Source organism: Trichechus manatus, unplaced genomic scaffold (genome assembly GCF_000243295.1).
Source record: "Trichechus manatus latirostris isolate Lorelei unplaced genomic scaffold, TriManLat1.0 scaffold00120, whole genome shotgun sequence".
NCBI lineage: Eukaryota > Metazoa > Chordata > Mammalia > Sirenia > Trichechidae > Trichechus > Trichechus manatus.
The window spans coordinates 2,887,780-2,901,170 of record NW_004444056.1 but is presented as its reverse complement, the minus strand read 5'-3'; the positions used below and the strand labels follow the sequence as shown (position 1 = coordinate 2,901,170).

Genomic DNA, 13,391 nt, shown 5'->3' with positions numbered 1-13,391 from the left:
AAACAACTTTATGGGGTTGCTTTCCCAAGCTTTCCATGATCTCCCTGATACTTTTCACTCTCTGGGACTCCCCTTTTTGAATCTCTGGCCAGAAATCACCCACCTCCATAACTGTGCCAAGCATGGCCAAGCAGCAGGAGGATAAAGGGAGAAAGAAAATAACCAATGGTTTTGGCTCTGTGCTCTTAGAGTCAAACGTCCACCCAACAAAAAGAAGGTTCTCCCCAACATGGTCTTGGTTCCTGAGGCTCCTGTTACCTGCTCTGTCACTGTCAACACCCCAGAACTGCCTGGGGGCTGGGCAAAGAGAATGAGGAAACGGGAAACATGAGGAAGAATGTCCCCCACCCTGTGAGTTTTAGGAGCTCCCTTTCCTGCTTCACAAGCCAGAACTCCAGGCTTTTCCCTGGATCTCTCTGTCTGCACCACACACAGTGCTCACTTCCGGTTTTCAGGCCATGCTGAATTTAGGCCAGGAGATCCCAGAGGAAAAAATGCTAAACTCACTGCCGGGTCAATGGTACTATGAATTCTAGTTTTCTTCCCTTATCTTCCTGCTGCTATTTATTTCTCAGAGTCCTCAAATGGCTGTGCCACGCATCTGTCCAGGTTTCATAGTTACACTGAGTGGGAGAGAAAGGGCGGTGGTGTGTATTTATCTTACCAAGAGCCAGACCTCTCTGCCTAGTTATTGTTTATTATGTGCCAGGTACTATAGTTAAAAAATTGTTTGTTCAAGTAATTTGAGGCTGAGAATAATGCAGAACAGATATGTTTGATTCTACCTAAGGACACAGCACTCCAAGGTCACCTTCATGAGGGGTTGTGATGCTTTGAGAGGGGGTTCCTGTCTATTTCCAGCTGACCCTTCCTTCTACAGTGCAGGCCTTCAGCAGGGGCTCCAGCAAGGCCAGCCTCCTGGCCCTGGACTCTAAGCCCCTTTTCTCTAGGCTGGCAAAAGCAATGCTCAGCCTCAAGGCTCCCCCTACAGAAATCGGGAAATGCCCCCCCGGGGAAAAGTGGGCCGAAACTGGGCTCACATCCTTGGGTCCTCATCCTCCCCTGGGTCCTGCCTGACAGTTCTCCACTGTCATCAGATTTCTCTAATGCCTCCAGGCAGATGACTTTTATAATTTGTCCAACTGTTTTGGTTATCCTTATTGAATGGTCGATCCAAATTACCAGATTTGCCATCCCTGGAAGTGGTCACCTCTTTTTTCTGTTTATATAGATAAAGAAACTGGCTTAGAAAGATTTCCTGAGGTCACTCAGTGCACAGATGAAGAGCTAGGATTTAACTCCAGGGCGTGTCCTCTTAACCACCACACTATACTGACTCTACTAAAAATTAGCTTTATTTTTATAAGAGTTTGTTTTCCCAATTAATTGTGTGTGTGTATTAAAATCAAGAAGTAATATATGAATATATTCATATTTTTAAAATCGTACCATTACAGATACTAAAAGCGCTAGCTTCTCCTTTGTTTTCTCTTTACCAGAGATCACCAGAGATCACCACATCTCAGTTTGGTCTATGGCTTCACTGGGTTTTGTTATCGTTGTAAGCTGACCTACTCCCTGTGAGAATGAGTCTCCAAGAGTATAATGGGCGTCACTGGAAACACACAACATGAGATTAAAGTTGATCTGCAGAAATTTTTCATGCACGTATCATGAAGCTAGGTCAAGTTGTATAATCAACAGCTTCTTCCTCCCAAATTATAATGAATTAAACTTTAAATCTGTTCAAATTATTCTTTCCAGCCCCCTAAGGTTGAAGTCAAGATTTAACTGACAACCCCAAAGGGCAAGCTTGGTGGCAGTCTGCAGAGGTAGGTGCAGGTCAACAGAAGAGTCCCTCTTCTTTATGGACAATTTAAAGTGGGGGAATCTTAGCATCAAAAGAGACTTCCTCACTCCACCTCCAAAATAAAGTAAAACAAACACAGGAGTGTCCTCCACGGTAGCACCGCTGACAGATAAACCAGCACAGGGAAATGGACGGGGAAGCAGATAACATGAGCAGTAAAGGGGAGTGGGCTTGTTCTTTCAGCACACCTGTCCCATTCCTTTGTGTCACCTGAGCAGGGAGGAGTAGCAGGGCAGGCTCTGGAAGCAGCACATCTGAGTCTGAATACTGCTTAACTCCATAGATTCAGTGGAAAACAGGGATACAACTATAGCCCCTAAGCTGTCTGGGTTTCAGGGCAACTATGCACACAGGGAGCCCTGGTGGCACAGTGGTTAAGAGCTCAGCTGCTAACCAAAAGGTTGGCAGTTCGAATCTATCAGTCACTCCTTGGAAACCCCATGGGGCAGTTCTACTCTGTCCTATAGAGTCACTAAGAGTCAGAATCGACTCAACGGCAACAGGTTTGGTTTTTTTTTTTTTGGTTTATGCACACAGAGCCCCTCATGGCACCTGGCACACGCATGTGCTAGCAACATGTGCTGTGAGCACAGCTGAGGACCAGGGGCGATGCAGGTTGCACGCAAAAGGAGGCCTGCCAGGTCCGCCAGGCTGCTCATACCTTGGCTTGCATCCGCTCGCATGGAGCTGACCAGGGGTGGGGGTGAAGGCTCAGGCACCTCAGCCGCTGGGTTTTCAGCTACTGGACAAATGATGAACCACCTCTTTCCAGTATGCAGGACTGAAAGGCAGAACAGAGACAAGATCCACAGCACTGTAAGAGTGAGCTTCTCTTCAGGTTAACGAGATCCCTTACTGCCTTCTGCAGACTTGCCATGGAAGCTCTGTGGGAACTCTTTCATACTTAGGAGTTTGTCACTAAGGAGGCTGTGGGCAGGGAGCCAAAATGCTCAGCCATAACCCTGTAGACAGACTCCCTCCAAGAAACAGAGGTGGTTACCTAGACCTCTGCTTTCTCACCAGCAGGGGGCACACAGCCCGCCAAGGGACCTGTGCACCACCAGCTGGATACTCCCTGAGGGCCTCTGCCTGGGTTTCACTTCCTAGATGCCCCCAGCACCATCCTTGTGAGGGCAGGGATGCCGGCTGGTAGACCAGTGGACACCACCACACGGCCTGCATGCCACCACTTCCCCGTCCCCACTCACAGCACACGGGGCTCCTTGGACAGGGCAAGCTGTCCATGACGCGGGCAGGATCTGCTCCCCCATGCTCCAGGCAGCACCCCCAATTGTCTGGAGGTCATCTAATTCAACAACCCCCTTAACCCATGCAATGGTCAAATTCCCTTACAATATTCTCAACTGGTGGTTTTACTAAATACCTGCTGATAAACACAATGGCAGCAACTAATCCACAGAGAGAAGTGAAAATCACAAAATGCTTTTCTAAAGCCCTGTCTCATTTCATGCTGTAGCTGAGAAGGCTGACTTACCATTCTGCTGATAGACTGGGGCATTGGCTGGGGAGTGTCCGGTTTCCTAAACAAGGTAAAGGACTAGGAATCAGGACAGACTGTGCTAAACAAAAACTTTCTGCAGTTGCCCACTCTCCTAGCGCCCGCCTTGGCCCTCTAATTATCACTCAGTACTTAACAATGTGCGTGATCACTCTTGATATCTGAACCTATGGGGCAGGGGTTCCAGAAGGCACCATCATTATGCTAGCAACGAGGGTGGTACCTGGGCAAGGTGGAGACTGGCCTCGCCCCACCTGCATGTCTCCTGTTCCCCTCCCCTCGCCCCCAACAAGCCCCACTCCTGCACCCCCTCCACCCAGCCCAGCTACCACACACACAAGCAGCCAGTTCCTGTGCCCTCCTGGGTGCCAGCGCTCACTTCTCCCGCGTCCACACCATAGGCGCCGTGGTGTGGAGGGCTCGTGCCAGGGTCTGAGCCACGGTCTCCGTCCGTGTCCTCACTGAGCATGTCCTCTGCCTTGTCCATGATGTCTTTCATCTGCTCGATGAACGTCTCCTTCTCGGTCTGCAGGATGAAGTCATGCTCCACCTGTAGACATAGGGAGTGCAGCACATACCTCTGGCTCGTAAGTGGGGCTTTAGAACCAGTGGCAGAGAGCTATTTATGGATGATTTATTAGTTTTCTACTCTGCCTGGGCCCTGAGCAGGAACTGCCCCCACAGGGGTCTGAATCCAGCTTTCAGAGACTCACAGCAGGAGTGCCTGACAGCTGCACCAGAGAGGACAGGGAAGCACAGGCACTGAACCTCTAGGGTCCAGCCCAGGCAGTTCTCCCTGGGCACCCCTCCCCCAATCTAAAGAGGCCAGGAGTACGGGACACAGGGAGGGAAAGTACGCGTATGGGTGCCCAGCAGCAGGTATGGTCGTGGGACCAGAAAGACAGCCGAATGGGCTCACAGGAGCACAGGGTTACATGGAGGAGGGAGAGCAGGGAGACTCAGGAGGGCAGTGAGTGCCCAGGCTTCCAGAAATGCAGGGGGCCGGGGCTGAGGGCTGGGGACCAAGGAGCACAAAATAGTGCTAGAGACTCAGCAGGAAGGCAGGGTATGGGGCCAGCAGCAGGATGAGATGGAGTAGGGTCAAGGAGCTCAGAGAACTGGGGCGGTGATATAGAGGGAGGAGAATCGCCTGGAGCCAGGACACCAGGGACCCAGGGGCCCAAGTGGGTAGGGGAGAGAGGGTTGAGTGTGAAGTCACAAGGCCCAGCCAGCAGAGTTCAGGCTGGTGCTAGGGTGGGGCAGAGGGCAGTCAAGGCCAGAGAAACATCTGACAATCATCTCTGGGACAGCAAAGCTAAGGCAAGAATGGGCCAGTCTCCTCTCCTTGCCAGTATCAGTTCCCATGTGGTGGCCAACTTCCTTGTACCTTCTACCATCAGCCCACACAACCAGCCTCAGTCATCCAACCTGTGCATGCTGCTCGGTGTCCAAGCTGGCTAAGGTCCTGCATGGCTCCCACCACTACCCACCCTGCGCCCCGGCTGTGGGCTTGTGGCCAGATCCCTGTGTCCAGTGGCCCTGCCTGCCTCAGGCTGGAGCTCCATCCATGACCCCACACCTATGTTTTCATCAGATGTATTGAAATTGGCTTTCCCACGGGGTCGTCCACCTCCATAGCTACGCAGCTCAGACTAGATCCAAATGGAGAGAAAGCCATTTCCAGGGTCAGTGGGCAAGTCCACAGTGGGCCAGATGCCCCTGTGCTGGGCAGATGCAGCCTAGTGCAAACATCATGCCCAGGCCTCGCCTGTACTTTGGTCTCATATGCTGCCTCAGGAATGCATCACCCATGCCGCCCATGTGGCCTGGCAGGGCTCTGTCCCTCTCCCCAACCATCTGTTTCCACTCAGAGCGAGGCCTCCACATACCACGCCAGGGCTGTCCTTCTGTGTTCTGTGCTCCCCCCATGGTCATGGCCTGCACATGAGAAGAGACAGAAATGTCTTCTGCGACCTAGTCCTGAGACCATGGACCACCACGGACAACTCCAGCCTCTTCTGATGGACCCTCTTCCTATGGGATAGGCTGGCAGCCCCTACCGCAGTGTCTTGCCAGGCTCTGCAGGACACACCAGGCCCTCGGGCCACTCTGCTTGCGCCCCACTGGGCTGTATCCTTGGCCACATGGGCAGCCAGGATGCCACCTTGTCTCCCTAGCAGGCTCCATGAGGACTACCCGGCAAGGGGAGACAGCTCATCAGTAGGTGCTGGGTTATGGTACACGGATGTACTTCTGTGTCTTAGTGTAGCTATCAATTACGATGTTGGTCTAAGTTATAGGACCAGCCAGCGCCAGAGCACTCAGTTGTGGGATGTTGTGTAAAGGATGTAAGCAATTTTCCAACTTTATGAAAGTTTCATTAAATGAAACGAAACTAAAACTGAAAAGTTTTCCTGTTAAGTATTTCTTTTTAAGTACAGGCAGTCCCCAGATTACGAATGAGTTCTGTTCCTAAGTCTGTCTTTAAGTCAAATTTGTATGCATATTGGAGCAGTTAGGTATAGTTTGTATCTAATGTCAGTTAGTCAAGTGTTTGTCTTAGTATATAGTGTATCTTTCTATGCATAAAAAACATTAAAGAAACACTTCCAGATACACTAAAACATCTTTAACAGAGCGATACAGTAACAATGTTTTGACCTGTGTCACAAAGCAGTGCCCCCGTAATAGTACGAACCATTGTATATACCTCAAATTTTTAATATAATAGGCTTTATGGGGGTTGGTTCGTAACTATGGGTTGTACATAAGTCAAAAGTTTATAAGCCGGGGACTGCCTCTCCACAGAGATTATAATTAAGTAAAAAAACAAGAGAGAAAAACCTAAATGTATAGGGTATGGGTATATCCTGGAAACCAAATTAAATCCAAATGTCTACAGTCTCCCCTTTACCACAGGGAGCTTCCAGACTAAGATTAGGAAGAAAGGCCTGGCAATCCACTCCCCCAAATAAGCCAATGAAAACCCTACAGATCACAACACTACAATCCACAAGTGATGGCAGGGACAGTGAGGACTGGGCAGCACTGTGTTCTGTGGTGGCTGAGGTTGCCACCTGCCAGTGGCCAGCAGCTAACCACCACCACAAAGGGGCTCTCTCTGTCTCTCAGGACAGTACACCTGAGCTGGGCCCCTGCTTATGAAGAAGCTTTGCTTTGGAAGATGGTCAACAGGGCCGGAAGGCAGCTGTCTAAGTAGCAGCACACTCCATCAGTCAAACACCCGCTGCCCCAGCTTGGTCCCTGGGAAGCACTTCTGTCTCCTGGATGAGAAGAGAGTGAGACCAAGGTGGTGATGTCTGCCAGACCTCCACTCTGAGCCTCCCATGGACTGTCAGTTCATTGACTCAATTTGTGTACTGTTTATATCCTGCCTACTTCATAAAGGCATTTGAGATGACTGGGTTTAAAAATGCCCCCTACAAAGCCCACATGGCACATAAGAAAAAAATGAAGCAATGAAATTCTGAGTGAAAAGCCACGTCCCAGAAGATGCCAGTTTTACAAACCTCAGAACTAAAGAACCTTGTCAATTACTACATAGGGATTTGTGTGCACACACACATATGATACAGACACATAAGAAAAAATGTTAAAAGCAAGGGAATAAACAACATAAAATTCCTGCAGCAACCATGCCAGGGTGGGCACGGGAGCGAGCGGAGGATGGGAGAGGGAAGCACACGGGTTACGGAAACAGCACTAGGAAGGAACACGCTGTTCATAGTGAGCAATAGGTTTACATATACTCGTTTTTAATTATGCTTCATAATATATGAATGGTCCACAGTCCTTTGTGTGTTTCAAGTAGCACATAACAAACTTTTAAAGCAAAGCAGGATGAGAGAAGAGACCTTTTATGGTTCCAGAGGCCAGGAGAGCAGTGGGTGAGGTGACTAGTTGTTGGCCCTGTATATGAGGAAGCAGCCAGGCCACTGCGGGGACCCTGCCCCTGGCCTGCATGCCAGGACAGTTTGTCACAGTGACTGTTGTGGGTTGAACTGTGTCCTCCAAAAAAAAACCAAAAACTCGTTGCCGTCAAGTCGATTCTGACTCAGCAACCCTACAGAACAGAGCAGAACTGCCCCCAACAGTGTCTCCAAGGAACAGCCAGTGGATTTGAACTGCTGACCTTTTAGTTAGCAGCCGAGCTCTTAACCACTGTACCACCAGTCCTCCAAAAAGATACCTTGAAATCCTAACCCCAGTACTTTGAACATAACCTTGTTATGAAATAGGGTCTTCGTAGATGCTATCTGTTAGCTGACGTGGGGCCATACCAGAGCAGGGTGGGTGCTAACCCCTTCAGAATAGTGTCTTACAAATGAGGAACACAGACACAGGCAGAGAGAGGAAAGACAGTCACATGAAAATGCATCCATGAGCCCAGGAACGCCAAGGACTGCCAGGAAGCATCAGAAAGCTATGAGAGAGAGGCGTGGACTAGTTCTCTCTTAGAGACTCAGAAGGAACAGACATGGTCGATAACCTGATCTTGGACTCCCAGCCTCCAGAACTGTGAGACAGTCATTTCTGCTGTTTAAAGTCATCCACTTTGTGGTATCTCCTTACTGCAGCCCTAGGAGACTAAGAAGGAACAGAGAAGACACTGAACAATCTGAAGAACCTGCATGGGGGTTCCCTGCAGCACCCCGTATCAGTGCTTGATGAAAGCCAGGCAGGGTGACAGCATAGGTCTATAAAGGGCACTGGAGGGTGGCCAGAGGGATGTGGTCTGACATGGACTGAATTGAGTCCCCCAAAAATATCTGTCAACTTGGCTAGGCCATGATTCCCAGTGTTGTGTGATTATCCATCATTTTGTCATCTAATGTGATTTTCCTCCGTGTTATAAATCCTACCTCTATGATGTTAATGAGGTGGGATTATCCACAGTTAGGTTAATGAGGCAGGACTCAGTCTACAAGATTAGCTTGTGTCTTAAGCCAATCTCTTTTGAGATATAAAACAGAAGCAAGCAGAGAGACATTGGGACCTTATAGCACCAAGAAACGAGAGCCAGGAGAATAGCACGCCCTTTGGACCCAGGGTCCCTGCCCTGAGAAGCTCCTTGACTGGGGAAGACTGATGACAAAGACCTTCCCCCAGAGCTGACAGTGAAAAAGCCTCCTCCTGGAGCTGGCACCCTGAATTCAGGCTTCTAGCTTCCTAGAGTGTGAGAGAATAAATTTCTTTTTGTCAAAGCCATCCACTTGTGGGATTTCTGTTACAGCAGCACTAGATGACTAAGACATGGTCCAAGGGGCAGCTCCCTGGTGGCCTCCAAAGCTGGGCTGTTCAATATGGCAGCCAGTAGGCACATGTAGCAGGTTAAGTCAATTAAATTAAATTAGGCTTCCTGGACTGGCAAGAGCATCTCCTCTTGGGAGGTGGCATGTTCTGGGGACAATGGAAGCCTCACACCCAGACCCCTCCCCGACAGCACCCCATGCGTCTCTTCCTTTGTACCCTTTCTGGTTATAATACATGGGCAACTGTAAGTATAGATGCTCCCTGTGAATTCTGTGAGCATTTCCAAGGAATTAATGAACCCACATGGTGGGGACTGGGGGGCAGAGAAAGGCTGTGTGGGCCACCTGAAGGATAATGTCCTTTTAACTTGCGAGCTCCCAAAATGGCTCCAGGTGGCTGGGGTCAGAAAGATGGTGCTGCCTGGGGGGCTGGTGATGAGGATAGAGATGTGGGAAGGTGAGGACTGGACCCACTTCCAGTAGGAATTGGACTCATGCTGATCCTTACCACGCAGTTAGCAATACAGGCAGAATTTGCCCAGTGGCCCTTGTTTGGAAGCGCGCCTAGTCACACTAACCACATTTCAACAGCTTAACGGCCATATGGGGCTAGTGGCTACAATACTGCATGGCGTTGAACATTCTACTGGGCAGGCTGTTAGAGAATCTTTTAGAACACTCTTCCTAAACATCCCTCTGACGTGAACAATGGTCTGGGAAGAACAGCACCAGGTAGTGTTTACAGGTGCTCCTTAGGAAAGCATTTCATGGGAAAACACATATGTAAAACACTGGTGTATCCTTTTCCTCAGGATTCACAAACCATTAGCACATTTGTCTGTGTGTTCATTCAGCTGAATATTGACCGGGGGCCCACTATCCCTTCCCCAACTGGCGCCAGATCCCACAAGGAGCACAGCATGAGTGGTGAGTGAGGACGTGCTCTCAGGGGCACACTGGTGCACAGGTGGAGGACGGGGTCCTGGGACGAGGATGGGGATGGCGTCTGAGAGGCCTGGGGGTGGAGAGAGTAGGTGCAGACAGCAGTGCAGGGTGAGGACCAGTCAGGGCCCAGTCAGCACTCCCCTTGCACTTACGGGCTGGGGCAGAAGCAAAGGGCTTTAGGCAGGAAGGCTCCGCCCAGCTCCACCAAGGTTATCTGACCTTGACGTCCTCTATTTCTGAGCGAGAGGCTTAGATCCTCCTGAGCCATTTAGGAAACACCACTTAGAGCGATTAGAACATCCTTTATATTGTCTTCTCACCCCCAATGCGTCAGCAGAGCTTGGGGAGGAGCTGTTACGTGCGGAGCGCAAAGTCAGCACTCTCTGCCAGAGGAGATCCAGGAGCCCCAGGAAGCACCCATGGCACACCCACTGGCCAGCCAGCATCCCCACGATGTGGACACCACACTGGCCTGCCCCTGTGTGCCCAGAGAATACAGGGAGACATTCCCCAGCAAGGCAAGGCAGGGCAGTCCCTCTGAGCAGCAAGGCCAGGTGCCCAGCCCAGCCTCACCATGTATGTGGCGATCTCATCCGGGGCGTCCCCGTCCAGGTCAAACTTGAACGTCACCATCTTGTGGTTATGTGTTTCCAACTGGCACTCCACCATCTTGTCCCCTGTGTTGCACACCTAGAGGACACCCAGCTGGTCAGCACCCCAAGAAGGCACCACCCATCCACCCGTGCAGCCACGCCCATGCCACTCACGTTCAGGATGGTCAGCTTGGGCCGGCTGGCTTTCTCTTGACGGGAGCGAGTACGGGTGGACTTCCGGTGGTGCTTCTTAGAGGACTTGACTTCAAGCTTCCCACCTCCAAGGGTGACTTCGCAGCTGTCACTCATTTCCTTCCCAGAAGTAATATCGGAGCCCCCATAGCTGAGTGGAAACCAAGAATGTCAGTGCCACCCAAAGAAGCTACAATCAGGAAGCCTGGCATCGGGGAAACAGCCCAGAAGCTGTCTGGGTATGCTCAGTCTCCAGGGATCTGCAAGTGAGGGTCGCTGCCATGAGGACCCCAGGCCTGCCCCCAGGGCCTGCATTCCTTCTCCTGTACCGTCTCTGCATGGGCACCTGGGGGTCATGAGGAAACACAGGACCCTGGTCCTCCCATTACTGTCTGTGCGCCCATGTTCCTCCCAGCCTCACTGGGAGGCTGTGAAATGGGCAAATGTGGGGATTTAGAAAACAAAACCCCTCCCTGTGCCTCCATTTCCCCATCTGTGCAATGGGAACAGCAGCACACCAACACTGAGGAGGACATGACCGTGGCCTTTCTCCATAACTACCCCCAATAAGGACACTGCTCCCTCCCCCTAAACAGGCTCCATCCCTGGAGACAGCAGATGCCAAGCAGTGGAGGTGGGCTGGGAGGCCAAGGTTAGGCATACTCTACCCTTCTGGCCCTCTCCCTGCCGGATGGGCAGAGGGCTCGGGGCCCGTCCAACCCTCTGCCCAGAATATGCCTCAGCTCTACAGACCAGTGCCAGGACCCACAGGGGCCCAGAGCACAGAGGGGGTGTTTAATGACCAAACTGAATGAGAGAAACTCACCATGACTTTGCCAGGCAAGGCTTAAATAGGGGCTGACATTTGTTAAAAACCCTGATGGCACTGGGCAAACTGGAGCAGCAGCCCACCCTGGGACAGCCGCACGGCACCCCAGTCTACACGGCCTGGGCTGGGGCTGGCCGGGCAGCATGTTACCTCTCACAGCTCTGCAGGAGGCCCGGCTGCTTGTCCTGCACCGCCTGCTCCTGCAGTGAGAATGTGGGGAGAGGTCTCGTCACTGTCCACTCCACCTTCCCCTGGCCACAGGGCAGAGGCCGCCTCCCTCTGCAGGGAGACGACCCACCAATGTAAGGGCAGAAACCAAGCGAATTTCTAAAGCCCAGGCCGCATTATGCCACCTTCTTTTTGAAAACACAATTCCACTGTCATCATCCCTAAAGAGAACATTCCAGTCCTATCGAGGTGTCCGACAGGGCTTTGTGCCATCTGAGGAAGGCTGTTTTCTAATTCCATGTATAAAATGATGCTCTCCGTCCTCGTGTGGGTTTAAGAAGAGCGTGAGATCTCGGGGAGAGAGGGGAAGGTAAAAACAGCCCGTGGCTGTCCTGGCCAAGTCACACACATCTCTCCTCCAGCTGCATGTCCCCGACCCCAGATGCAGGGCCCAAAGGGGCCTGAGTCAGGTATGTGGGAGGCAACTGAGCCCAGCATGGTGGCCATGCCCCACAGGTAGCAGAGTCCATACCTCTTGGACTGATTCCACCGTCAACTGGACGGTGGGGCAGGGGGCAGCAACCAGGGCCCCGGCGGGCGGCGGTGGGGTTGCAGAAGGCAGGAGTGCAGTGGTCTTGGGGGGAAGGCTCTGCGCAGTCGCCACCATCGTGGAGGCCAGGGAGCTGGACAGCTGCGGCAAGAGCTCCGGGCCAGCAACCGGGGGCAGCAGCTCCAGCAGCGGTGGGGAGAGGACAGTTGTGGGCGGCCCGGGGACAGAGGGGCCCAGGGCTGTGGCGTCCACTGCATACGGGGCTGGGGGGCCCAAGAGGACCTGCAGGACAGGGACATAGATGCAGGTCAGGGCGGGCTCCCCTGGGCTGGGGGCTGCTACCTTCACTGAAGGGCCTGAGGGGCCACAGGCACGTTAGCAAGCACACACGGGGCAGGGACAGGGACTGCCCCCTTCAAATTAATCCCCCCAAAGTAAGTCCTTGTCATGGATTCAGCAGAAACAAAAATGGGCATTACAATATTCCCCTTTGGAATTGCCTTCCGCATTAGCGTAAGAATACCTAACACTGGACTCTGTCACGAATTTCTACCTAAGTCCGTGAGGATGAGGATGGCACAGGACCGGGCAACATTTCAATGTGCTGTGCTTAGGTCATCATTAGTTGGAGACCAACTTGACAGTAACCAACACTTCATATCAAAAGCGGGCTACCTGTCACCACCTTGACGGGCCGGGGTCACTGCTCGCTCCTGCCTCGAGGTCGGTGTGCAGCTGCGCAGGGACCCTGCTGCAGCCCCAGCTACACCCAAGACTGTTATAGAGGCCACTACCTCCCAGGAGGCTTAAGTGGAAGCTCATGCTTCATTTCCCCATTTTTCCTTCCTTTCTAAAAGCTGTTCAGGGACATATAAATATAAGATGAGCCAGGTGAAGACGAAGGCCCAAGGATCTGGACTTGCAAGGAGTCTTCCCCTCGAAAAACAGAGGTCCCGAAGGCACCCCAATTTGGGGCAGGAGAGGGTGAAAACTCAGAGCAGCTGCTCAGTCCCCAGACACGGGAGAGGACGCCTTCACTTAGGGATCCTGGCGTGAGACTCGGAGGTGGAGGGGACTAAGGCTGGCCACCGCACATCAGCACCCTGGCCAGCGGATGCCTCTCCCGCACAGGGCCAAGCTGCCACATCCAGGAAGCATCTGCCTTCAGCACAGGGAGGCCTATGGGGTGGCCGGAAACTCATCAGGCCAGGTCCCTCGCTGGCCGCCAAGTCTGGCCGGTGACCTCAGAGGTTCACGGCGCTCCTCAGCCCCAGGCTATGCAGGCAATCCCGCTGAGTGTGCCTGGGCAGGAGTGCAGGAAGGACAGCTACCAGGTCCTCCCAGGACAGGGGCGGGACAGCAACCCCAGCCCAGGGACACACAAGAACATGACCAGGCCTTGAGGCTCACGCCTCCTTCCCCCTGCCCTTGGCTTTCCTCTGAAAATAGACC

General features: G+C 52.3%; 1 protein-coding gene across 1 annotated transcript in view; it reads right to left on the bottom strand.

Annotated features, from left to right (window-relative positions):
* Positions 1 to 13,391, bottom strand: part of WNK2 (WNK lysine deficient protein kinase 2) — a 170,047-nt gene that overhangs the window by 45,603 nt on the left and 111,053 nt on the right. Inside the window, exons 13-19 of the mRNA XM_023738649.1 lie at positions 11,922 to 12,221; positions 11,372 to 11,421; positions 10,375 to 10,543; positions 10,181 to 10,297; positions 3,769 to 3,939; positions 3,366 to 3,411; positions 2,532 to 2,651 (exon numbers count right to left, since the gene is read on the bottom strand). Coding sequence (XP_023594417.1) covers positions 2,532 to 2,651; positions 3,366 to 3,411; positions 3,769 to 3,939; positions 10,181 to 10,297; positions 10,375 to 10,543; positions 11,372 to 11,421; positions 11,922 to 12,221 — 973 coding nt within the window. The remainder of the gene's footprint in view (positions 1 to 2,531; positions 2,652 to 3,365; positions 3,412 to 3,768; positions 3,940 to 10,180; positions 10,298 to 10,374; positions 10,544 to 11,371; positions 11,422 to 11,921; positions 12,222 to 13,391) is intronic.